We start from the raw sequence: 27,834 nt of genomic DNA on the forward strand, positions 1-27,834 counted from the left end.
CCAAGTTAATTACAGAAAATTTACAAGCGATAAATGAAACATTTTGATTTGTGGGCGCATCATACCAAATATGCCTTGTGAGTTGGGGCTTGAGAATACACTTAAAGTCTCCCCTACTTATCGTAAGAGGCGACTAAAAGGAAGATAGAAATTTGTTTGCTTTCGTCAACTTGACAGGGAATTCGAGCCATATAAACTGGACATTCCGGGCCTAAGCGAAGTAAGATGGTGGAACTCTTGCCTTTCTAATGAAAATATGCTTTTTGCACTCTGAAAAGCCAAGTGGCAGCAGAAGCAAATTCGGTGTCCGGTTGCGTCTGAGGGCTGCCACAAGGTACGCTCTTTTCATCTGGGAGCCGGTTTTTGGCAGACTTCTGACTACAAGATCCTGCTCCAGGTTAGGGAGCATCACAATTGTACAATGCTGCGCACAAGCGGAGATTTTCAGTTTAGTGGATGATCAACAACTGACCTGAACGTATCACCGTATCTTTTTGAGGATAAAATAGCTAGCCACCGTAAAATGCAAATTCGAACTGTTTCTTCAAGTAGAAGAAAAACAATTTCGGCCATAAACGCACTCAAATCGAGTAAAGCTGTTGGGATTGACGGTCTCCCCGCAGAGTTATTTCTTACTGCGCCTGCAGCTCTTGAATATCCGACGGAATTCTTGTGAATCGGAGATCTTTCCTAGAGAGTAGAAGAAACGAATAGTTGTTAAGATCCCAAAGAAAGGGACCCGATTTGAGTGCGACAATTAGAGACGTATCTGCGTGCTCCCTGCCGTCGCAAAGATAATAGTTAAAATAATCCTGGAACGCAGCAAAGAATATTTCTAAAGCTTCATCGACAGAGAAAAGGCTGCTTTCCACTCCGATCCTCCTGCATTCACCACATCAACACTCTACAGATAATTTTGGAGCAGTGCGCGGAATTTGATTCTTCGCTGTACCTGCTCTTCATCGATGCCGAGAAAGCTTTCAATAGCGTGAATAAGGAGCTTATGTGGAGTGTTCCACGCAGAAGGACATTCCGGAGAAACTAAAAGCTATTATCAGAGCGACATATGATGCGGAAAGCGTCATTCTCGGTGGATTTTGAGGTCCAAGGCGGAGTCCGCCGGGGTTGAATTCTGTCACCGATATTATTTCTTTTCGTTATCGGTCCCGTTCTTTATGGTGCCCTGTCGCGAGGACGTGGAGGAACTCAATGGAAGATGATTTTTCCTCAAACACCTCGACCACGCTGATGACATCTATTTGCTCTTTCAGTCGCTCATGGGTCTTGACTTTATGGCTCTGGATTTGGAAAGGGGGGCGAGTAGAGTTGCACTGAAGATAAATGGCAGCCAAACCAGGATTTCCTGTGTGAGGAGAGCATCGAACGCGTCGATCAATGTGTATATCTAGGAAATGTGGTTTCTGCCGACGGCGGCATTGAATTGTGTGTTGCCTGATTCATTATCAGCACTAGATCTGTGTTCGCTGTCCTACCTAAAGTGTGGAAATGCAGTTATTTCAACACCGAGATCAAGTTGTGATTGTTTTATGCTAGTGTTCTAAGTTGCTATATGGAAGTAGCATATGGAAAGTGAACTCCACTGATACCCAAAAGCTCCAAGCTTCCGATAATACCTGTCTGCGTCATATCATCGGAGTGCGTTGGCCTAACACTATCTCAAAGGGGGAACTTGGTCGACGCACAGGCTTGCCACTCGGGAAGCCCTGAGGGAGCTGGAGGGCGTTCCAGGTAACCGTGAACGATGGGGCGTAGGTGCGATGGACCCGCTATACCCTACCAAGGGGTGAATGGTAACTATCTATCCATTCCAAATATGTATATTATTTTCAGTGGTATAAACTAGGAAATATTTAGAAAACGATCCACCAAAAGATTATTCAACTTCTTACCCTCTCATCAACAATGGTCCTACTTTTTCGATACACTTCTAACATTGAACTAGCCTCCATTCACTAACAAAATTTTTCAACTTATCTTGAATCAACAAAGTAATCAAAGCTGAAAAGAGATAGACTGTTTGCCTTCCGTCCCATCCGATCCGAACCGCGGCCATGGCCAACAGTGGGGCCCTTGTGGCCGTTTGACAACCGTCATAAGCTTTTCTTAAGCTCCCGATGGATTCTTCTCCAAATTCCTCCAAGTTGAATTGTTGTTTCAACGCAGTGCCGATCTTTTCTCTGGATGTTACTTCATCGAGAACCTTTCACTGTATATAGATCTTATGTTTTTGGGAACGTACCGTGACATTCTTTCCAAATGAGTTTATAACTTGGTTACGAAAGCCGTCAATATTTCCCATGCTGGATTTTTTCAGCTGAAACATGAGATCCGATTTCTTGGTCCTACGGATTTTGCTGACATTTCCGCCTGGGTCTCTTAGGCCGGGGTCAGCTTTTACCTTTTTTTACGATAGATTTCCTTTGGTGGAGATTAAAATTGCTTTTGGACGGATTCGGACCTTTGGTTTCGTGCTCTGTTTTTGTGTTTAAGACCTTAGTTCATCTTCCGTTTTTAGTTTTCTTGGACTTTGCTTCGCTAGTTGGAATTCCTATTTCGGGCACATGTTTTCTCCCTTCTGAGCTTTTAGTTCCGTTTATTGGGCTAGTCAAGGCACCGTTTTCCTTTCTGGCGCCTACCTTACCTAAAGCTTCGTATGAAGACCTCCATATCTAAATTTAAAACACTTGTAGCATTATACGCAACTGTAGCGAAGTTGTTCACCACCGAAGCACTGCCGTCAAGCGATATCGGCAGATGGGGGCTCGCTTGTTCACTCCCAAAAGCCGCCGGTACTGGGGTTCCAACTTTATTTTCTGAATATCCAAAGATGAGCAAACACTAGCCCAAGCACAGTCAAAAAAGAAAAGTTCATGAACACGCACCTATTCACCGGCTGTAGTCACGCCTAATAGGAGATTTGGCAACTCCTCACATAATTCACTATCTTTCTGTCTTTCTGTCTTACTTGTAGTGAATGACATCGCTGCACTTTGAATTTACGGAGGGGCTCCATATACCTAAAAGGAAGGAACAAAATTTTTTTCTTCAAATATGGCAATTTGGTGTCAGTTATATAAAGCACCCATTCTCAGAAACTACACAACGGAAAAATTTGAAATTGTGGTAGTCCATGTTCAAATAAAGTTAATAATAGTATATTATTATATTTGGGAAATTTATTGTAAACTCCCTCAATTTCATCCTAGTCCTCCACACAGTGAGGAAGACTTTAGTAGGGAGCATCATACTGGAAAGTTTGGTGGAAATCCTACTATTATTAACAAAGTTATAGTAGACTGAAATTGCTTCCCTCACATCAAATTACTACTGCCCACGAAATAAAATGTCAGTACCACAGAGACTATATTCAACGTGCTTGCACTACGAGCTATGTATAATTAGAACCATCGCGTACCGAGATATTCTTACACAAAGTATAAGGCCTGCAAATAAATTCTGTCGGTTTTGACAATAGATGGCGTAGCTTGTTTTTTATTTCATTGATCCACATTTCCAAACATTCATCGGAAAGCTACTGTTAATAGGCACAAACGTCAGTATAAATTATTTAATTTAAGTGTAAACAACAATACTTTTTTCATCAACGAAAATGGCCAATTTTTTACCAAATAATGTGTTTTTGCGGGAGTTCTACTTCATTATTTCAATATGAAGAAAAAAGCAACCGAAAGTCATCGCATTTTGGTGGAAGTTTATGGTGACCATGCTCTATCTGAGCGAACGTGTCAGCGGTGGTTTGGACGGTTTAAAAGTGGCAAATTTGACTTGGAAGACGAAGAGCGCGCCGGATGAAATTTTTGAAGATGAAGAATTAGAGGCATTGCTCTACCAAGATCCATCGCAAACGTAAGAAGAACTTGGAAAAACACTTGGAGTCACTCAGCAAGCTATTTCCCACTGTTTAAAAGCAATGGGAATGATACGAAAGGTCGGAAATTGGGTTCCGTATGAACTGAAGCCAAGGGACGTCGAACGCCGTTTTTTCACGTGCGAACAACTGCTCCAACGACAAGAAAGGAAGGGTTTTCTGCATCGAATAGTTACTGGCGATGAAAAGTGGATCCATTACGATAATCCCAAGCGTCGGGCAACGTGGGGATACCCCGGCCATGCCTCATCATCGACGGCCAAAGCGAATATTCATGGTGGGAAGATCATGCTGTGTATATGGTGGGACCACCTAGGTGTGGTATACTATGAGCTGCTAAAACCGAACGAAACGGTCACGGGCAAACTCTACCGACGTCAAATGATGTGTTTGAGCCGCGAACTCAAGAAAAAACGGCCGCAATACCAGCAAAGGCATGATAAAGTTATTCTGCAACATGACAATGCTCGTCCACATGTTGCACAACCCGTTAAAACATATCTGGAAACGTTAAAATGGGAAGTCCTACCCCACCCGCCGTACTCTCCAGACATTGCTCCTTCTGATTACTATTTGCTCCGGTCGATGCAGCATGGCCTGGCTGACCAGCACTTCTCCAATTACGACGAACTCAAAAAATGGCTCGATGAGTGGATAGCGGCCAAGCAGGCCAATTTTTGGCGCGATGGTATCTATGAATTGCCTGAAAAATGGAAGAAAGCTGTGGCTAGCGATGGGCAATACTTTGAACAATGAATGTATAACCAATTTTTCACAATAAAGCTTCAAATTAAAAAAACCGACAGAACTTATTTGTATTATATTAACAAAACCTTTTATACCCGAAGCGTCGAGCCGAGATTTAAAAGCCAAATACTAATAGTGCTGATGATAAGAAAATCACAAAATTCGAATGTAATATTAATAATAAGGAGATAAAAGATTAAGATAAAAGAAAGAAATAATAAAAAGACTAGTACTAAGAATAGAAACAGAATAATAAAAGTAGTGTGGTTAAAATATTAGAAACGATAAGGACAGAATTGAAAAAGAATAAAATTCAAATACATGAAATAAAAGCAAAATGATAGAAATATTACTATTGATAAAAAGAAATATTACTATTGATAAAAAGTAAAATTAACAAAATTAAAGGCAAGAACGATAAGATAAAAATCAAGTCGGAATCCGGAAGTTCGGCACTTCAGGTATGAAAGGTTTTTTATATTTTTAGATAGGTTCCATTTATAAATAGCTGCATGCTGATGCTAACATTTTATCCCTTAGGGAGAAATAATTTGATTCGAAAGGGGTAACTTTGACCAACTATGACTTTGTTATTAGTAGTAGGATTTCCATCAACGTTTCCAGTATAATGTTTCGTATTAAAATCTATATTAATGAAAAATTTTATCTAGAACTTAAGGGGTTCGCAGTAAATTCTCAAAATGTAATAATATAGTGTTTGATCAGATATTTATTTGAACGCACCACCAGATATTTTAAAATTTTTCGGTTGAGTAGTTTCTCAGGATAATAATAATAGTTGGCTCATCAATCTTGAAGCGTGTTAGGACATTTCATTCAAGTTCAAGACTGTAACGGTGCATCGGAGGCAATATTGCCCTGGTTTGACTCAGGCACTCATTCCTAGCTGAGTCGTTTGGTATCCTTCCTGTACGACACCCAGTGCCTCAATTACTAAACCATCCGGATACTGTTTTAGTTCCTGACGTGCAGTTACAGTGAGGATAATAATTATCTAAGCGACTGCGAAAAGAAAGCCGCCAAACGGTGGGAAATATTAGGCATAAGTATGTCAAACTGAAAAAGTCAAGTTGCCAATATTCGAGCTAACCGAATATCTAATCAGTTAATTAAATTCCTCCTAAGATCTCCTAAGCTTTCTCGCTTATTTATATAATCAGCATGCATGTCCAGTTAGTGAATTATGGCCAATTGGAATGCTAACAATACTTCTACAAGTTTTCCTCCTAACAGGGAAGTTTGTTCCCAGATTTGATAGCAGCATTAGTCAGTAGGAAGCCACTCCCATTGCTTGATCTGTCACACAGGACACAGGAGGGCTTATCAAATATAAACGGGACCGATTTAAAAAAAAAATTCCGTTTAATATATTCCATTTGCAAAAAGTTTTACTTTTCTACGTATTCTCTTGACTCTTCGAAATTTCAAGTCATCCTCCATTATTTTTTTGGCACTTGTTGTTGACTTTCTCAAGAACTTTGAGTAGAGATATTCTTCGATTTTGCTCTATGAGCCCACGAATCTCTTTCATGTTTTCCGCTATAACACTCGTCCTTGGTCGGTGATCTTGGCTCAGATTCTCGACTTGCTCACGTCCCCAAGAGAATTTCTTATGCCATGCAAATACTGGCGTCCTTGAAAGGATATTTTCTCCCATCTGTGCACGCAATCACTCAAATATTTCGTTCGAATTGACTCCCTCCTTGCCAATAATAATAATTCTGTGCTCTATTGACACGTGCACTTCTTGTATGTGTGTGTGTGTTTGAGTTGGGGAGAGGCAACGCCTCTGAGCAATCAGACCGATTGTACTCGATGCCCCCTTCTAGCGGAGTATCCCGGATTCGTTTATGTATCGCAGGATTTCCGTTAGTGGATGTGATGCTATCTGCTGCAGAGCACATCAGCACAAAAAATCTGATGTCTGATGCGTTCGTAAGCGGGGCACTCACATACAAAATGTTCCGTGGATTCCGCTTCCTCATTACAGGATGGACACGTATCATCTTGGATAATTCCTATTCTGAACATATGCCCAGCTAACAAATTATGGCCAGCCAGAATGTCCACAATACCTCTGCAAGTCTTTCTGCTTTCCGACAGGATAAATTTTGTAGGTTTTTCGTTTGGTTCTGACAGGAAGAGTTTGATCTGTCTAGCAGCATTAAGGCTTCGCCATCTGTCATTATGGGAAGCTTGTTCCCAGTTTTTGATAGCAGGATTAGCCAATGCTTCCGACACCCGAATTGCTGATTCCGGGCATGGGGAAAGTTGAAGCCTCTTTTGCTAATGCATCCGAGGTTTCATTTCCCTCTACACCACCATGGCCAGGTACCCAGAGTAAATCCACCATATTGAATCTGGAAACAGAATTCAATCGGCTTCTACATTCCTGAACGATTTTCGAAGTGATCAAAGTACTACTCAGTGCCCTCAATGCAGCTTGACTATCGCTACAGATTGCGATGGGCCTGCCTTTCAACCGCTCGCCAATCATCCAGTTTGCAGCCTTTAGGATCGCATACACTTCAGCCTGGAAGACCGTTGTGTATTGTCCCAAAGGAAAAGCCTACTTCTCGTTTTTATTCGAGAGATATACTCCTGCTCCAGAACCATTTTCTGTTGTTGAGCCATCGGTGTAGAAGACGTCAGTATATCCATTCTTTGGTTTCTCCTAGTTTTCTCTCCGTTTCAAGATAACATGATTTCTTCTACCAAACAGATGTATGGGGATCGGAGAATCGGAAGCCATCGCAAAAACTTTGTTCAGTTCTTCCAATGACGCTTGCAATGCTTTGTTCCTCCCACGTCCATTGTTTTCCCATAGATCTAATCAAATTCATCTTAACCTCTAAATTTTTCTTCCACAAAAGCTTCTTGTCTAGAATAACTCCCAGATATTTCACTTCTTCAGAGAGTTGAAGGGTTGTAACCCTCATTTCTGGAAGGCAAAGACCATTCCGCTTCCTCCATTTTGGAAATAATACCATTGTGGTTTTATTTGGATTTACTGAAAATTCATGCCTGAGACACCAACTTTCAATCAAATCAACGGCGCGTTGTGTATTTCCACACACCAGTCTGAGATCTCGACCAACAGCCACTACAGCCACGTCATCCGCATAAGCTTGAACGTGTATTGGCAGATTTTGCAGGTCACATTGTAGTGAGTTGATCAGTATACTCCACAGAAGTGGCGACAGCACACCTCCTTGAGGGCAACCTTTCGTCGCTTCCGTTGTTAAGTAGCGATCAATACCCAGTTCAGCACACAACATTCTCTGCGTTAGCATAGCGTAGATCCACTTTATTAGAGTTTCGTCCACGAACACCCCCATCGCGTACTCACTCTTCAGAGTTGCATCCTATATCTCTGAAACCAAAGAATGATGAGCAGACTCACAGGACTTTCTACGTTGCTAAGCATGTTGGTTTTCATTTAGGGGGTGCGACTTTAGCACCTTCTCGCGAATGTAACGCTCAACCAGTCTCTCCAGACATTTCAGCGAAAATGATGTTAGGCTGATTTGCCTGAAGTTCTTTGGAATAGAATAGTCATTTTTCCCAGGCTTTAGTATGAAGACTACCTTCACCTTCTCCCAAGAGGAAGGCACGTGGCCCAGAGCAAGACATCCTCGAAAAATATTTTTTAGAAGTTTCTCTAAGTGCTCTATATCCTCCTTTAGCATCGCTGGGTAGATGCCATCCATACCAGGTTTCCTGAGTCTCTGCAGTTCTCGGTTCCACCATGGAACCGTTTTACCACTTCGGCCCCAGAAAAATGGGACAAACCTCTTCAAAGCACTCTAAAAGTGTACACTTCTTACTCGCTCGTGGTTTCTTTCAATACTAAGCGGTTTGAGAGAATTACGGTTGATCACCCCTTTTTCACTAAAGGTACTGGATACCTACACAATAATTTTTTCCAGGTATAACACCACTTCGGAATCTTAAAAAAATCAGTTTCTCTTACTTCCGATACACACGCGTACTTTAGCCTGAAGGACTATGGCATATTGTTTCAGAAGAAAAGTTCACTTATCGTTTTTATCGAAAGGTAAATTCCTGCTCTAGAATCTTGTACTATTTTTGAGTCATCCATATAGAAGATCCCAGTATATCTTGCCATGCATTCCTCTGGTTTGTCCTAGTTTTCCCTCAGTTTGGAGATAACTTTATATCTTCTGCCTAATGGCTATCCAAGAATCAGAAATAATTGCAAAAACTGGGTCCCAATATATCTTCCAATTCTCCATACCCCTCCGTTGGTTCCACATAGACCTAAAAAAAATAGTCTATGAGCTGGTTCTATTACAGTGTTTTGAGTGCATATAGACCTAGGCCCGACCTAGTGCTCATGGGTCTGGTAAGACCCAGGCATACAATTTTCGGTAGGGATGTAGCTCAGAGCTAGAAAAATATTTCCTAGAAGTCGTTCCAGGTGCTCTATACTCTTCTTTGACATCGCTGAATAGGTACCATTCATGCTGCCATGCCATTCATGGTGCTTTGAAGTGCTCAAAAGGTAGAGCAGTGGTTGCTTTTCATTGGTAACCTTTACTCTCGTACCAGTTCCCCTTGCAATTCTGTCGTATTGAAAGTTTTGTTCAGGAACTGCCAACTCTGACACTCCCAATTCGGTTATGTGTTCTTCCAGATGGTCTACTTCCGAGAGAGTCTGTAAAAACTCAATTCTCGAGTTCATGAAAGGTCCACCTGATTTTCTAATAAAGGCCAGCTTGGCTTTTAACGGCTCTGCGCAGCCTTGAAGTCTCTTTTTTGACTCGCAGTTCCTCACAATATTTTCTAAAGGAGTCGCGCTTCGAACGTCTAATAGCTTTTGATGATGTTCTGGCATATGGGGCTATACGGCCTAGCAAGATAGCAGAGAATATCTTATAGAAGGGAACTCAGCAAAGTGCACTGTGTGATATCTCCCTTTTTATGTATGCCTCGTTGCCAGTCGTCAGGCATTGATTCGCTGTCCCACCCCTTGAGCATCAGTTGATGAACCATTCGGATGTGTGACTTCAAAAGCTTCTTTCTGTTGCTCGATTAATGAGAATATTTGTGAGAATTTTAAAGTCTGAACTAAATAAAATGACTAGAAGAGCAATTTTTTGAAGATGAATCAACTCCCTCGGAGGCTTTTTTAGAAAAGGACGCATATACCTGAATAATTGTTCTAAATTTGTACTAGCGTACGTGAGTTTTGAACTCTTCAGGAAAAATGAATTGTTATATCCTATTTTTCTCAAATTTACTTCACGTTAATGGTTTCCATTAGTTCCATTGACGTAAAGCAAACTTCCTGTTATGGAGCCGAGTGAAAAGCGCTCTTCATTAAGATAAGCATAATGTGTTCATGGTGCTCATATTATTATTGAATAATATTAATTGCCTTCAGTATTTTATCAGTACATCTGAATATATGTATGCAATTAGAGGGAAATAATTTACCCAAGATTACATCGGAGTCTCATAAATGCAGGAAGCCAAATACCAGGAATACCCTAAAGTCTGGTCTAATCACGAAGCAAAAAATTTATTGATAAATCAATTCACGCACAGAATATGCTGCATAGTGTGCTAGACTAAACCAATATCGCTGCTCTGATTGATTTACAAACAATATATTTGTGCTATAATGTCCAAATATACACTTAACAAATATTCGAGTGTACGCAGAGAACGTATGTGTTCCTCATGTGGGACTACATCAAGTGGCGTTAACACATTTTATCGACTAGCCGAGATCTTTCACTTACGCCTGTAATGTAGAGGCTTTTATCGGATGTGTTTTTGCCTTATGTCGAAATTAAGTTTATGAAACGTCATAAAGATAACATCGTTTTTCACTAATGTTTGACGAGAATGTGCACTTAATTGAAAATCATGCAGTAAATTATAAGACGACAAACGAAAACAAAGGAAACAAATCAGCGTAAATAATTTTTCTGATATTTCGATGTTTCAACGACTCGACTAGACTGCGGGTTACCTTTTCCGTGTTGATTTGCCAGTCAATGATTAGACAATCAAGATCCAATAAAAAGATTTAACAATGAAATAATTAACTTTTTGTCAACTTTAATATCTCTTTGTGTAGAAAAGTTAGTTCAATTTAAAACAAATAAAGAAGTTAATGAAAAAAAGATGGCAATGTCAAAGATACATTATCAAACAATTTAGTGAATCACACCTGAAAGTTCATATTGTGGGTTTTTCGCACTTCTTTTCCCTTTGCATTGAAGGGTTCTGACAAAATCGCTTAGGAATTTATAATTTCCTCTTCACGTCGGGGTTGTGTGATATCAATAGCAATATGTAGTAGTCCCTACTACCAAATCAGTGAAGTATTACATTGTTAGTAAAAAATAAGTTGATGAAAACTCACTGCATTATAATAGCTTGTGTATGTGTAATGGCTTCCATTCTTATGTGCATGCCGCCTGCGGTTCCCATAGGCGAATAATATGAAGAGAAATAATTAGTAACAATCTTAATTTTTCTTTTTGTGTCTTAATTTTGCTTTCTCTGGGGTATGATTACAAAGAAAATGTTTATTATAAGTTGGTTATTTTAAATCCTCGCTTTTCAAATCAAAGAAATTAAAAAAATGTCAGGCGATCACGGCTTTACGGTTTCTTACCAGGGCAAAGACAAATCGTCACCTCTGCCCTGGGAGCAGCGTGACCGAAGGGGCTCGCAGACGTTAAGTGTTCCTTTATATAATTGGCTGACATTTTCAAAGTTTGGGTGCTAAGCCCTAAACGAGGGGTCCGTAGACCAAAAAAAGAGGGAGTAAGTTTCTCCCGATTTGGTCCGGTCCGACATCAAGCTGATGCGGACTTAAGACCCCCCAATTTTCAAAAAGTATTTTCAAGGAAATTTATTAAAATTTTATTAAATTATTCATAATTAAGCGTCCATCGTGGGCGCATTAATTTCAGAATAGTTTGAAATTAAAACTAACTATATACAGTTGTGATGACCGGGACAATATAAATAATTTTTATTGCATATTCTTTAAGAAAATTATTTCAAGAACATTCTTACCAAATTTTATAACAATCGAAAGATTAGGTCCGAAGTCATAACTATTTATAACGCGTTCTCTGTCCAGACTTTAGAACCTGCATCGCCAAATATTCTGCTGCTACTTGCAGCCGTAATAGAAGGATCAATTTACTAAGAAGATACTATTCTTTCTGAGACTGAAATTGTTCAAATAAGTTAAGTTTTACCATGAAAGAACAAAATTTAAAACTTTAAATGCGATTATCTCAGAACTGTATTTTTTCGAAATTCGCCATTTGCAATAATTAGCAGAATATCAAAAGCGTTGATCAATTTGCATATCTAGAAAGCGTGATTTCTGCTCATGGTCAACATTCGTCAACACTTGTCTGCGACGTATTATAGGAATACGCTGACCGGACACTATTATAATCGAAGAACTTGGTCGGCGTAGAGGGCTGGCACCTGTATACAGTCTAATCGAAGGCGGTTGTGGCAGTGACCACACATTAAGGAGGGGCGATAATTGGGTTAGTGGGTACACCATGCAGTGGAGCCCACTCTTCCAAGATGGCCGACGAGTGAGTGACCCAAAAGTACTTGGCGCAGAACAGTGGGGGAAGAGTACGACGTCTCGCGAAGTCCTGCAAGGAGTTAAAGCGATGGTGCGTAGGTTTGGTTGACGCGCTCTACCCCACCAAGTGGTAAATTGCAACCATGTATATATATAGACTCCAGTTTTGGCCTTATTACGGCAAAATGATTCAAGAACTGGCATGGTCTTCGACCATTCAACAAATACTCATATTGAGTAATGCCTTACGCCTTGACTACTTTCCCAAATGGTGGCAAATGTTGTAGATGACGATGATCCCCAAAGAAATTTAAAGATCCAGCGCTTGTTGCACCTTATAGATCGATAAGACTGCTTTCCTCGCTAGCAAATTTATTCGAAAAGCTAATACTAGCTATATCAACACTTGCATGAAAACGAAAATAACTGGATTTCACCAACTGTCGAACAAGTTTGTGTTTCGGGAGCTAGAAAATACTGCTCGGTCGAATTTTTCACCGGCAGGAGATATTTTATTAACAGAATAGTTTCGCTTCACGACAATTTAACTTGCTCGATGTTCTCGTATTGTTCTTGTATATAAAACAACCATAAAGCCAATCTAGTGTACAACTTTGTGGCCCTCCTCGTACATCCAACATCGGAATTCATAAAGATTGCATATGGTTCAAGACACTGAGATTAATTACTTCCGCACTGTGGTGTACATATTAGAAACTGCAATATTCCTTGTGCCTTGAAGATTTTTCCGATAAAAGACGAAGTTAAAGAGCTGGAACAGGAATATTCTACTAGATTTTTACATAAAAGTCGGCACTATCGCTAAAAAGGAATTTTTTTTTGGTTTTCCTGAAAATACTGTAATAAAAGTAAAATGATTGGCTGCTATCTCTATTTATATACCCAAGCAGCGGGTCGGGATGTAAACTGTATTTTTGATCTATTTTATTTGATTTTTTTTTGTTTTCTATGTAGTACAAATTTCGAAACAGAATTTGTATGCAATAAAATATTAAAAAAAATAAAATATCCCCATTTGATTCCCATCCAGGTACTACCGCTCCCAACAACGCTCAAGAGTTTATAGTTACAGTTTTCCAGTGGTTGTTGGTATAATATAATGATATGCATTACAAATTGGTTTAATGGAGTCATGATTTGAGGCGCTCAACAGATATCCCACTTTGTCTCAGTTTCTCGATGTCCACTAATTGAAAATTCTCAGATACTGTCATTACCAATAATGGACATATATTTCGAAGCACAATTCAAGGCGAAACGTGCAATATGTACGCTCTCTTATCATGTACTTCATATAGGTAGAGAAAGATAATTATTATTTCTATTTCTGGTAATTATCATCAAATTGCCTAGCACAAATAAATTAAACTGTGGTCTTTAGCTGTGGCGCACCTTTCTCGTTAAATGAGGAACACCTTACTGAAATATTATAGTCTATGTTGATAATTAATGCGATTTTAATATACCTGTCAATCAAAGAGATTAAGCAATTTATGTATACGAACGGGATCGGGTTAAAATCTTATCGCCGAAAAAGTCCACATATCTTTCATAGCATGCGTCATGAATTAAATGAAAGAATTCAGTATTTGCTTTTCTTAAGGTTGTATATTTTTCTTTCTTAAGCCGACTAAGTATACAAATACGCAAGGCAAGACTACCTCTATCATCGTTTTTACAAAGTAAGGTCTATCAGCTTTATCACCGATATCGATCTTTGAATTGGCGTCAAATATCTTTTAAAAACTACTTCTGTAAATATATAATCCACTTCCTTAATTTAAAGTTAGAAGGGAGTTAACACTATCATATTTCAAGCATACTTATTTTTACCAAATTCCTAAAATCCAGTCATAAACTTATATGTGCTTGCTTAATCCTATTTGCTAAGTTATAATTGAATAATTTTTTTATAATTAATTATGTCAAGGACTATCATAACTAATTTGTCTACCTTGTTTTCCTTAAGAGATGATGAGATTTAAATTTTTTTTGTTATTTCCGAATCTTATGCTGCTTATCTTCCAGAATGAAATATTCCATGAATTTTTAAATGAACTAACGTTTGGCATGGGAGACCAGTCTTCAGGATATGCTGACGGCGTCGAAGGATTTGCAAGTTAACAACCATTCTCAGCTGCATTTAAATGGCTTAGTTCTACGTATTTGCCTCGTTTGACTCTCTCATGGGTCGATCCTGATATTGTTTTTATTCGGCGTTTTTCTCATCAGTTCCCTGCTGGCACCCGTCATCACTGTTCGTTCCTTTTGCGCCTCAGGCCAGGCCGCGTCTTGAGTTTTGATTAGTATGAGTTCAGCATATGGAGGATTTGTTCTTCTAATGCTCCGACACATTTCGACGCCATTTCTTCCTTCCGGAAATTTTCAATATCACACCTGATTGGGGAAACTGCGACTCCCATTATTTGGTATTCAGCTGTGGTACCTTGCTCTGATAGAAAAGTGGTCGCTAACACAATGTGCTTCACGATATAACAGAATGTCAAAGGTGCTAGATGCCGATCGATTCTCGAAGAGGATCAATCTAGTTGAATGTTGTCCCATCTGGTGAGACCCATATTATTTTGTGGATCATGTGTTAAGGGAAACTGGTCCATGATGTTGCCATGTTTCTGCTGCAAGCTATTTCTATGAGCCTGCTGTCCGAGATTCACTAACGAGAGGGGAAACTTATAGAAAATTCTAGGCGAAAATGGAAAATGTGGTACGGAGAATGCTGGCATATCAGGAAGATTGGAGTGCAAAGAGTTGCATAATTGGACCTATAACGCTTAAACTGCGAAAAGTGGAGCAAAGAAGGAAAGAGCGGTTATGAGTAAGCGTATAGTAGAAACAAGTCGGAATACCGGAAGCTTTCGCTTCGGGTATAAAGGTTTTGTGTTCATTTTATGTAAGAAATGTCAATGCACATTTCTCTATCCGTATATAGCTACAAATCCAACATAACCCTTTATAATTTCCAAACTACGAGACATACGTACATATTACGCTCACCCTAAACAAACAAACTGCCTATTTCCGAATACTGTACACATATATGCACGTATATAAATTGATCGTACCCATATTTCCGATTTACTTCTTATATCTATCTGAATTAGGTACTACCCGCAAAGTTCATTAGCACGCATATACAATATACCTACATACACACATGTCTGGTTGACAAATAACTAAAAAACTAAAACAAAATAATTCTCTGCGAACCAATTCATAAAAACTCATTTCGTTGTGGTATTGACGAATTGATATGTGATGATGACGTCATGCAGGTTGTAGAATGCACGAAATTCACGAAAAATGGTAAAGTGTTACCCCCTATAACTTTGTTAATAATAATTGGATTTTCTTCAAACTTGACCAAACTGTGCACTATGTTCTTCATTATGTATGCCAAATTTTGTACTTCTGGGATGTACATAAGGGGGGTTCCAGGCAAATTTCTAAAATGTGGAAATATACTATCATTAACTTTATTTGTGCAGATATCGGAACCGGATATATTTTGAGGCCTAGATTTCGTAGAGATGCACCATTGTGATTTTTTTCAGATTTTTCGGTTGGATAGGTTCTGAGAACGAGACCTGTTACACTTTTTGGGGGTCATATTTTGACCCCTCACTCCCCTATGTTTCACCCAATATCAAATATTGAACCAGTTTCGAAAAGTACTAATTGAGACCTTTCATTTGATATGCCACATGGCTACATTCTGTGAAAAAAAAATTTGCACCCTCCATTCACATGTATGGGGAGCCCCCCCCCTTAGACTTAACACAAGATGGCGCCACTAACTGCATGTAAAGGGAACACCAGATTACATACTCTCACCAATTTTCGTGATAATCGGTCTAGCCGTTTCCGAATAAATCGGGTGTGACAGACAGACAGACAGACAGACAGACAGACAGACGGACAGACGGACAGACAGACACCGTCTCGATTCTAATAAGGTTTTGTTTCACACAAAACCTTAAAAAGGGTACTTCGCCTCGTGATGAATTATCTTATGGTGGAGCAGGGTGTTTCTTAATTGGTATAAATTTCACTGATTTCCTTTACATGACATGAGGGTGTGGTGACTATTGCACCTAACAACACTATTCTATATCTTAAATCCTTCAAAGAAACAAGTGAGTTATATGAGTTGTTCCAATAACCACAGGGTTTCAAATGTCTTCAAATATCTCCAATCAATTAAAACATTATAACCTTTAATAGTTAGACTTTAACTTGAAAGCTCGATTTTCGTGGCTTGCGCGCCACCATCTTTCTGGTCTTCTATTATCTGGTCTTTGGTTCATTCTTCATGGCATAAATTCTTCCGTAGGCGAGCATCGATGGTTCCCCGTTTTCACTCCACTTTGATACAGAGCTTTCACCCCACATCACATGGTCATCTTGACAGTGCATCTGCGTCATTCGTGCTCTCTTCCTGGTCAACTTATCCACTGCCTCTTTACCTTCTAACCCAATATGACCAGGAACCTAGAGTATCGATACCTTATTCTGCGAGCCGAGCGTATAATCATTGCTCTCATTTTTGCAGTGTAGTGATCAGGAGATCAAGCTTTCGTTTGCTTTTGGATGATACCTTTGATGACCTTGGCTGATCCTGCACCAGTTAATAGTAATTCTAATAAGGTGCCCTTATATTGGCACCTATAGATTAGTACCGTCCCTCAGAATTAATAACTTTGGAGAATCACAATGCAACCAGCCAATTATCGCTCCAGACTGTGGTATTGAAGATAATATCGCATAGTTCGTCCGAAAACGGAATCACTACCTGCAGGAGTACTTGTGGAAACGTTTCACCCATTCAATTACTGTGTGTCACAATAAGTTTTAATTTTCCTCAGGATTTTGCTCCAAATATTCCATAATTTAAAATCCTCTAAAATCTCGAGAAGGTCAAAAGCGAGTCCGTATTGCCATACAGAGACGGAAGTTTTTCTCAGGTCTAGGAGATAGATCATGGTGGGTATCCTCCGATTAATACCAAGACGATTTAAGCGGCAATAAGTGCCTGCTCAAACGAGTGTTTAGCTCGATTGGTGGATTAGAACTCGAGACGAATATTATTAGAGTCTCAGTTCTCGACAATGAGAGATCTGATGGGTGGCTCGAAAATTTTTCAGGAGGAAGATAGGACGTTAAATGTCGACTCCTCATCTACGATGACGAGCTGCTGAAAAGATGGAAGAAACAGTTCATCAAGGTCCTTAACCGTATGTTATCCGGTGAAGTTTCGCCTCTTGTGAATGAAATGGCTAGTCATCGTAAAATGCGGATATTGATTGTTTCTTTAGACCGAAGGAAAATCATCTTGGCCATTCATGCAGTCAACCGGAGTACAGCCACTGGCTTCGACGATTTTCTAGCAAAGTTATTCTGTACTGTTCTGTCGTAGTGTTCTTTATATGTGGGTATATGGGAGTAGCACATGGAAAATGATCCCCACTGTTATTTAAAAGCACCCAGGTTTTGTCAACACTTGTCTATGGCGTATCATCGGAGTACGCTGGCCTGTCATTATTTCGAACAAACGAACTTGATCGGCGCATAGACCAGTTACCCGTACGCGAATTGATCGGAGGGCGACAATTGCATTGCTGGCTACGCTATGCAGTGGAAGCTACTATTCCAAGGGCACTTGGTGTAGAACAGTGGAGAAGGAGTACGGACGTCTCGGGAAGTCCTGGGGATAGTTGAAGCGCATTTGAGTGAACTAGGTAGGATGGCGCATAGGGATGGTTGACGCCGACAATGGGTGAATAGCATCTATATAGGGTGGAATGTAGATAGGCCTGTAGTTGTCATGATTAAGCGTGTTAAGGTTCTTTTTGGGGGAGGAAATAATGTGAGCACTGTTCCTATCAGTGCGGAAGTGGGTATTCAGAAGGTAGCGAGGAAAGTGTGGTGAAAATATTGGGGGCCAATTTTTTCAGATCTGTGGATGGCATTTTAGATTTAGATGGAAAGAACATCTTCGTGTTATGTTTCATGGTTCAGCTCTATGTTGGGGAGATGTTTGTGAAGATGATTGCTGTGAGGAGTTAGAACTCTTTCGCGAGATTGACCTGTTAACGGGATGGATTTCGTCGCGGAGATTATTTCAAAACAATCACCTCGCTTTAGAGTTCGTTTATATTTGATATCATCAGAAATAACTAGACTACAAGGGTGACATTAGCCCCTTTTACAACTCAGTGAATATTCCTGAAAGGTGCTCCAATACTTTATTAGGAAACTACTTTAATAATTAGTTGCGGAACTTCCCACCGATATGCAATTCATTTCAATCAAATATCGCTTTTCCGTTGTACATCTTTTGTATTCCTATTATTTATTATTACTTTGAATTTTATATGAAATCACACATACTTTTTCAAATTGTTTTTTCCCATAGTATAATAGTAAGTAATCATCAGGGCCTATTCAATTGCAATCAGAGGAATTTCACCGAAACATTCTGGTCCTAACATATTAACAATAATACCCTAATAAAGAGTCGCCAGGTATATTATACCTGGCTACTCTTTATTTTAGCAAATGCCAAGGAAAGGATCTTGTCGCTTCGTCGCTCTCTACATTAGAATTTGTCTTTTTTGTTGGTTTCCAACTTAGGATAGGATTGGTCCATTATCAAATTATGGTATATTTTTTGGTGATGATTCACAGGCTGGTGTAAGTTCCGAATGCTCCAGGACTAAGACAGGTGATTCTTGTAAATGACGTGAGATCGGACGAAGCACCAAAGAACCTGACGCTATTTTATGACTTTGCCAGCTATCTCCCATTTTTTCTGCTTTATTGTTAGAGTTTGTCTTCGTAGTTAGTAAGGCTCCACCCCTGTTTTGACTTCTCCTAATCTTTTGGTTTATTATTATATACGCGAATATACTTTTCCAACACTTTTAAATGTGTTAAGCAGCGAATATATCTTAACTGCCGTTGATATTGATATATCAGTATATAAAAAATTCTAATATTAGAAACATAGTCACTTCCTTTCAAAGTAAGCAAGGTGTATTATGTATTTCGTGATGCCTACAAAAGATGCAAATAAGCGTGATGAATTTTCAGGACTTCTTATGTATATCATAGCTGGGTATTTGCATATAATCTTACATATGCTCATGTGAAATCCATTATTTAGGCTGTTATCACCGTGAAGTTCAGCTAATACTAGCAGAGCTATCGAATTACTCAAGTATGTACTAGAGCTTAACACTGTCAGATAACGACTGTGTTTTCATTGAATAATTGACATTTAATGATTGGTATTTTGCCGATATTATCAATGAATACAGCACGTGCATTATGTTTCGCATTTGTTGATTAAACTTGTTAAAACTGTCGCATATGAGCCACTGAAGGTTTGTGAGGAATTAGTTCATTATCATTCAATTTGTAACTAAAATAGCATTAGATGTGGTTTTTTTAATGAAATGCTTCAAACAAATCGGTATGGATTTTCAGCTGTAGATCAAGGAGTTAGAGAAGATTATTAAGTATTCTCTTTCATGCAATATTATTTCAATATCCCCAGTATGTATTATACATATATGTAACTTTTGTTTCAACCAATTATTGTATAATAGATCAACTGAATAGGAATTGTAATTGCTTACGTTCGACTGTGGTGGCACAACTACTTCTTACTAGTTGTTTCCATCCTACTAAAGTGAGTGGCCATTTTCAAAATTGCGTATATTTATAATACAGTAGGCGCTCGAAAATTAGAAAAAAGTTTTGGCTAATTCTAATTTCTTGTAATTTCTATTTTCCAAGCGTTTTTAGTGATGTAAACAAATAAAAGGGCGCGACTACATTTTAAAAGCATTTCATATAAGACTATTTATTCATTACCTGCAATGCGCTTCAGCAACTCCACGACCTCCCGAGACGCCCCACTCGTCGTCTTTTACTATTTTGCACCAAGTACCCTTGGTGTAGCCTACTCGTCGCAATGCAATTGTTACCCCTCCTTAATGTGTGACCTATTCACCCGCCACTTCCGTCTTTCGATCACATCGCATACGATTGCCAAGCCTGTGCGCCACCAAGTTGTTCGTTTGAGAGAGTGTCAGGCCAGCGTACTTCGATGATACGACATAGATAGGTATTTACGAAAACTTGGAGCTTTTGAGTTACAGTGAATTTTACTTTTACTCCACATAGCAACACAGAAAATCACTAGCACAGAAAAGTTTCAACTTGATCTTAGTGGTAAGATAATTGCACTTCCAAATTTTAGACAGGACAGTGAACGCGGATCTGATGTTGTTAGTGCATCGGGAAATATCCAGTTTGGGGCCACCATCGGAAGAAACCACGCTTCCCAGATTTGCAAATTGATCGACGCTTTCGATGCTTTGCTCACTCATGCCGCTTTGCTCATTCATTCATTGGAAGAGTGCGATTATCCGTCAAACTGAGAACTTTGGTTTTCTTGGTGTTTATCTTCAGTTCAACTTTACTTGCCTTTCTTTCCAAATCCAGAACCATTTGGCCAAGGCTAATGACCCAGTGAGAGAACAAAGAGATGTTAACATTGCAATCGAGCTGTTTGAGAAAAGATGTCATCGTCCATTGAATTCCTCCATGTCCTCCGGACAAGGCTGCATGGAAAACATCACCGATAAGAAGAAGAAATAATATGGGTGACAAGATGTAACCCTGGTGGACTCCGCTTTCGACCTCAGAATACTTCGAGATTTTACCTAGGTACAGCACGTGATATTTTGCGCCAACGTATGTCGCTCTGATAATAGCTATTAGTTTCTCCGGAATTCAGAATCTATCGAAAGCTTTCTCGAAATAGACGAAGAGCAGGTGCAGCAAAGATCTAAGGTCTGCGCACTGTTCTAAAATAATCCGCAAGCTGTTGATGTGGTGAACGCAGGAGGACCTTGAGCGAAAACAGCCTGCTCTCTGTTGGTGATGCTTTTTAGATGTTTTTTGATGCGTAACAGCATTATTTTAGCTGGTATGGAGCATGCAGATATCCCTCTAATTGTCACACTTGAAAAGTCGGGCCTTCTTTGGAATCTTAACGATAATCTTCTTCTTCCACTCCCTGGGAAAGGTTTCGAATTCCCAAGAATTCCCTACCAGTTGAAGCAGCGGATCTGCAGTAATTATAGGTGCAGCGATAAATAACTGTGGGGAAACTATCAAGCCCAGCAGCTTTACTCAGTTTGAGTGCATTGATGGCCGAAATGTTTTCCATATCCGCATGTTATGACTCATCATTTTAACCATAGAGGATGCACTTCACTGTATTACGGTTTAGAACAATGGTGAAATGTTCTTTCCACTTCATCAGTTGTTCATCATCGTAGATGAGATGTTGGCCGTTGACGTCCTTCATAGGACCTTTGCAAGATTTGCGATCCCATGCAAGTTCTTTCGTGATGCTGTATATAGTCCTAAAATCATTGTTATCTGCGGCGTCTTCAGCAATAGCAAATTTTCTCTTGTCACGACGTACGTTACGCTGAACTTACCGCGATTTCGCTCGATTTCGGAGTGCTAGCGCGGCAGGCTCCCCATCATTCGCAGCGGTCAATAGAGCCTTCAATCCCTTGTGTTCATTGATCCGCTTCTACGACTCAGTAGATCTGGCGTTCGATCAGCAAGGTATCTCTCCCACTGTCGCGCGACAGCTGGGTCATACAAGCTATCGATGTTGAACTTAGGGGTTCGTAGCTCTCTAACCATGCGAGAAGTAGTGGATGCAACCGAACGTAAGTGACCATCAGATCGTGAGCTCTTGTTAGGCACATCCGCGAATGAGATTAAGAAATGATTTATTTTATATTGCAGATAAGCTAACGGCTTCCTTGCTAAGATTTTGTATTGCAATAATTTTGGACGCTGGTAAATATTTCTATTTAGTCGAGTTAAGCAAACCGTTAGAAAAATTTATTTCCTCTACACGAGAGACGTATGTGCTCAATTGCTTGTACTCCGAAGCACAGCTAGTCGATGAATATAACTTTTGGACGACAATATCATCATTCTATCTTCCCACTCGTGCTTCCGTAACTTTCTACAAGAATCAGGAAACTAAAAACAAATGATCTGATTCAGAAGTTGGAACGGTTCTATACTTCTTCTCTAAACATTAGAATAACAAATGAAATATTTTCTTCCGCTGAAAAGTCACGATCATATTCAATACAACACTAACCACACAGTGGTACATCTTGAGAAACTGAGTCCCAAGCGGACTTTAAAAACAGAAGAGCTTTGCGAATTGTAACTTTCTTCAATGTGCACGTCGCTGCGGAAGTTAAAGTGGATTCAGTGCGAATTAGCGAATAGTACCGGAATAAAGACTCAACCACATGGCGTCCCGACTTATTACGAACCTCTTTTGACGGATGTTGACGACACCCTACTTCGGGTTCGGGCCCAAAGCCGAAGGGATGGCTTTGTCTGGTTTTGATGTTTAAAGATAACACTTTTCAGCGTTATGTCATGTAATTGAGAACGGGGCTTCTAATTTTAAAGTCGGTCTAGGGGCTTGGTTGCAAAGAAAGCACTTCGCATCAGAATCAAAGACTTGGAAGAGGCAGTCCATTAGAAACAAGAAGGCGTCAGGACCCGCGGGTATCTTGGCAATGATGTCCAAGCTGGTGTCCCACCATCAGCGCTACCTACTCACAGGCGTATCCAGCGTTTACCTGGAGGCAATTTTCCTTGTCAATGGAAAGTGACAAGGCTGTCACAGATCATCGAAGGCAAAGGGGCCTCTTAGTTGCTGTCTACATACCAATATGTGCTGCCGACGAATTATTCCGAAGACAATTCGGTATTAAAGTAGAAACATCCGTACAAAATGTTGCCATGGGATTTATGGATGCTATTCATTGCAGGCGCATAGCCTTTGATGTCGATTCTTCGTAATTCTTAAGGTTAAAAATGCCGTCAATTCTGTAAGATTGTGGATATGCTAGGCAATCTAGAAAATTCATTCAACATGCCAGGCTACATTTTGCACATATTAAGGTTTTGTCTGAGAGCATGCTTCTTGCTTCTTTAGGATATGAGACGCTGGGAGCCAAAAGAGGGTGAAAATCAGGTCGGAGGTAGCACAGGGACCCAACCCGGGGCCGGGCCTCTTAGACACTTTTTACGATAGTCTGCTAAGACTCGACATGCCAGAAAAGTCGGACATATTGTTGAAAAGGAACAAAAGAGAGTTGGCAAATTGATACGATGGGTAAGCGGATGGAAAATATCGAAGTAGTTATTTTGACTAAAAGGAATATTTTGACCCTTACTGTAACTATCAGCAAGATTAGAAACAGTCAAAACCAACAGTTAAGTACCTTGAGAGCTTTTGAGTACATCAAAGTAGCATTGGACAAAGCCGCAGTTGGAGCATCGGTTTTAAATTTGTTCACGACAAACGTTGGGGGTCCCACTTTTAGTAGGAGACATCTTTTCATGAATACAACGCAGCTTTGGGGCTGTTGTATGCCTACTGCGCTGTCTCAGAATAGGGATGGTGGAATTACTTCTGTTACCCTCCTTGCAAAGGAATATAAAACGATTTACAAGTGCAACTTAGGTAAATTAATCCAAAAGCATGGTGAGCTTAATTATTTCTTTATCCAGTTTCTAAGTAGGCGTTGAGGTTTTCAGTGTTGCCCGCACAAGATTGGGAAAACTACGATTCGCTGACTGTGTGTTCTGCAATGGTGGGCGGCTCCGATCAGATATTTCTTCTTGTGGAACTTGAGATACGATTCATCGCCAACTTTACACAGATACAGGGTAGCTCTCTACGAACAGTTGTGAGAAATGCTCAGAAATGGTGACAGATAGACCCGTTTCGCGCTTTATGTTCAGGCTCTTAGTGTGAAATAGATGGAGCTTGACCGCTTTAGGACCGAAGGGCAGGTGGTTCTTTGAACTAACAATTGCCTGAACCAACTCTTCCTTTGGTGAAGCGAATCCCCTGAGGCTCCCTCAGGCGAGGCTAGTCTTAAGTAATGTGCCAAACGGATCAATTCAATTAGTAGACCGACAGCTTGCCGTTAAGGAAGTCCAACGTTTAGTGCGTAAACACATTCACCTCCTCTACCTAGAATATTGGAAGAGAGATACAACACTGTGATTTGTTTTCGATTTTTCGGCTGAATAGGTACAGAGAACGAAACCTGTTTCACTTTTTGGAGTTCACATTTTGAGCCCTCACTTCCTTATGTTTAATCCAAGACTTAGTGGGTGAAGACATTCACTTGCTATACATAAAAAACGAGAATATTGTATCATCTTTCATCTGATTGACACAGAGTGGGAAGTTTGGAACTGTGAACGGCCAGGTATGTATTCTTCTAAGTTGAATTTAAAGGCGGCCAGGTTGAAATTAAGGGAGAATATAAAAATATAGGCTTGTGCGGTATCAAATGAAAGATCTCAATTAGTACTTTCTACGGCCGATCCTAGTTTTGACATTTGGTGGAAAGACGGGGAGTTCAGGGCTATAAAGTGATCACTTCATTCTCGGACCCATTCTCAGGAATGGTCAAAGGGTAGTATAGGACCCAGGGCTAAACGTAGATTGGTACCCACGATGGAGCATAAAACCTGGGAAACGCCTGCTGAACCAACACCAACAGCTACTACCAAACCCTATATCCACCTTCACGTGGTGACCGCTAGGAGCTTTTTCTCAACAAAAAGCTGTAGACGATCGAACGCTGCCATTCGACGCCAACAACGGTCTACGACAAGTGGAAGCCCTATCATGCGTCCTCTTTAACCTGGCCCTGGAGAAAGTGATCCGCAATGCTTTCCGAAAATGATCTTGCTTCTGATATTGAGTGAAACACAGGGGAGTGAGGGCTCAAAATATGTGCACCGAAAAGTGGAACAAGTTTCGTTCTCAGAACTTATCGAACGGTAAAATCTAAAAAAAAAATCACAGTGATATATCTGTATAAAATCCATGCCTCAACATCCCATTACGATATCTGCTCGAATAAAATTAATAAGAGCATATTACTACGTATATTTAAGATCATTCTAGAAGTACACAATTTGGCATCAGTATATGTAATAATATTAGACATTCATAATCCTGAAAAGCTTGAAGGCAATCCAACTATTATTAAAAAAGTTATAGAAGGTCAAAGTTTTGCATATCACATGCATTTATCACACTCTAAGATGTGTATGACGTCATCATCATATTATATAAAGTGAAGTGAAGTTCGAGTTTTGGAGACATATCAAAGAATATTTTGAATTTTTAGCTGTTTACGAGTAGAGTGAATGGAAGGCTTCTGATACAAAATATCGATATTGCAACATTTTGCTTTTATCCATTAAATCTGAAATTATTAGAGTTATTCATCAAAAATTTAATATTGCATTTTCTAGATAATGGCGTAAACGTTGTGTCACTATAAAATGGATTTGGTTATTCGAAGGAGGTCTGAACAATTTCAGGCCAAATTCGAAAACACAAGCAGTAACGTTTTCTATGATCGGAAATGGGAATGGGGATTCCTCAGGGTAAGTTCTCTTGTAAGTATTCAGGAAAGATGGCTGATTAACTGCTTCGTAATTTCTTCAGAAACAATGCAGGAACCTGGAACTGGAACAGTTTTACGTAACATACACACAAAGACTGCAAAGAAGCTATTTATCAATATTTATAGTCGTACAAGCTGTAGTGGGGATAACGCATTCAGTATTATTGTTAGCAGCTGCAAAGGTTTGTATGCATGGCAACTGCTAGAAATGTTCATTTAAATGTATTTTATTGTAGGACACGTTGAAGATATTTCCGGAAGTTTTAGGATACCTGACATCGATTCTCATAGTATGGGCGTCATTGTTCATTACATTTCGCGAGGACTTCATCAAACGCAGGCAATGGGTTGCATACATTGCATCATTCGTTGCAATCATTACTCTAGTGTTAGCAGGTGAGTGAAGATCCTTCACCTTCACTTCTGCACGTAGATTCTACTTCGCTTTTATTTCCATTCCAGATCTCCTTGTTCCCTTATATCAGGCCACTGTAAATTATCCTCGACCAGCATTAAGGCCTGCTTATGGCAGCTATATTTTATATGCCGTCTATATTTTCATTCCAATCACCGAAAATCTACATGCATTTTTGCTGGGAATGGCGGTAACGGCATGTTATCTTATCGAGTTTGTGATGGTAACATACAGACTTGATAATGATATCGTGTTAAAAACAATTACGGAAGCAATTTTCTTCTTGTGCATCAATTTCTTCGGTAATTACTTTCGCTACATGAAGGAGATAGACATCAGAACAACGTTCTTGGATCGGCGTGAATGTGTGGAAGAGAATTTACTGTTGCGTTACGCGAGAGATCAAGAGGTAAAAAGGTGCCCACTTATTTAGTCTTAAGCGCGGTTTACACGGCGAGAGTGCTGTAACGAGAGTGCTGCCTCGATAGTATATTATCGCCGGTAAACCTTCCCTTCAGTACTTTTCGCCGAAAAACTATCGTGTATTTAGTTAATGGACTCTTACAACAATCGACATAGTGCTTTCGATATTCAAGCGACTCAACACTAGCAGTCGTTAATAATAGGATAGTCTATTTATTTCAGCTCCTTCCGGTGAATGATTGTATTTACCTTCTTTCATGTTTGCAGATACGCCTTTTATATGCTGAATTTACTTCGAGGTTAGACCATTAGACTATTAGTCATCAGTTTAGTTTGAACTTCGCTTTCTGCCCGGTGGTGACTGGTAAGATAGTTCATACCGGTGCCTCCCTCCTAGAAATTCCTTACTTAATATTTTCTAGTCTATCTGTCGAGTTGTCTGTATCTGCTTATCCGGAGATTTTCGAAAGTTTTTTTTATTGCCCCTTCTTTGATTTTGTCTCTTCGAGAAGAGTCCTTTCGTTAACTTTCCTGTATTCACTTGCATAAGGTATAATTTACCTATTAATCTTAGCTTTTGTTATTGAAGAGGATGTGTAGGATATGGTATTGCCTCTACGTTCTACTTGCAAGTTGGGACATTGATGCATTCTTGGTTGCATTCACAAACTTAAATCAGAGTTTCTCTTCCTTCCAATTAGTCTCGATATGGGCAGTTATTTAACAAAAAGCACCAACCACCATGTAGAGTTTTCAATTAAGTCCAATCAATTTTATTATGTTGGTGGTTTATATATAATATAAAATATATATAAAATGACGAGCGATTTATTAGATTTTACACCGAAGAAGTCAGTTCCATGATAGTTTTTGCTATACTATATGATGAGATGAAAAATATATCTACAATTAAGCCAATATTGTATTTACTAAAATTGACGAATCTATTATATCCATTTACCGTTTTATGGTATATTTCGGGCCTTCTTAGGATTATTGTATCAATGCAATCTTCTTGCCACATTATGAAAACAATCTTTCTCCTCACGGAACCGCCGCAGAGTATAACGTTTCGGAGTAGAAGCAGCTGTACCTTTATTTCCCTTTGACCGCCTCTTCTGCT

At 39.6% G+C, this 27,834-nt stretch overlaps 1 protein-coding gene across 2 annotated transcripts in view; it reads left to right on the forward strand.

The window, feature by feature from the left end:
* Nucleotides 1–27,834, forward strand: part of LOC119649037 (adenylyl cyclase X E) — a 74,962-nt gene that overhangs the window by 15,406 nt on the left and 31,722 nt on the right. For both annotated transcript variants that reach the window (XM_038050996.1, XM_038050997.1), the window contains exons 2-5: nt 25,719–25,853; nt 25,915–26,055; nt 26,110–26,269; nt 26,336–26,697. In XM_038050996.1, the coding sequence (XP_037906924.1) occupies nt 25,749–25,853; nt 25,915–26,055; nt 26,110–26,269; nt 26,336–26,697 (768 nt within the window). In that variant the 5' untranslated portion in view covers nt 25,719–25,748. The remainder of the gene's footprint in view (nt 1–25,718; nt 25,854–25,914; nt 26,056–26,109; nt 26,270–26,335; nt 26,698–27,834) is intronic.

The sequence above is a fragment of the Hermetia illucens genome, chromosome 2 (genome assembly GCF_905115235.1).
Source record: "Hermetia illucens chromosome 2, iHerIll2.2.curated.20191125, whole genome shotgun sequence".
NCBI classification, from domain to species: Eukaryota; Metazoa; Arthropoda; class Insecta; order Diptera; family Stratiomyidae; genus Hermetia; species Hermetia illucens.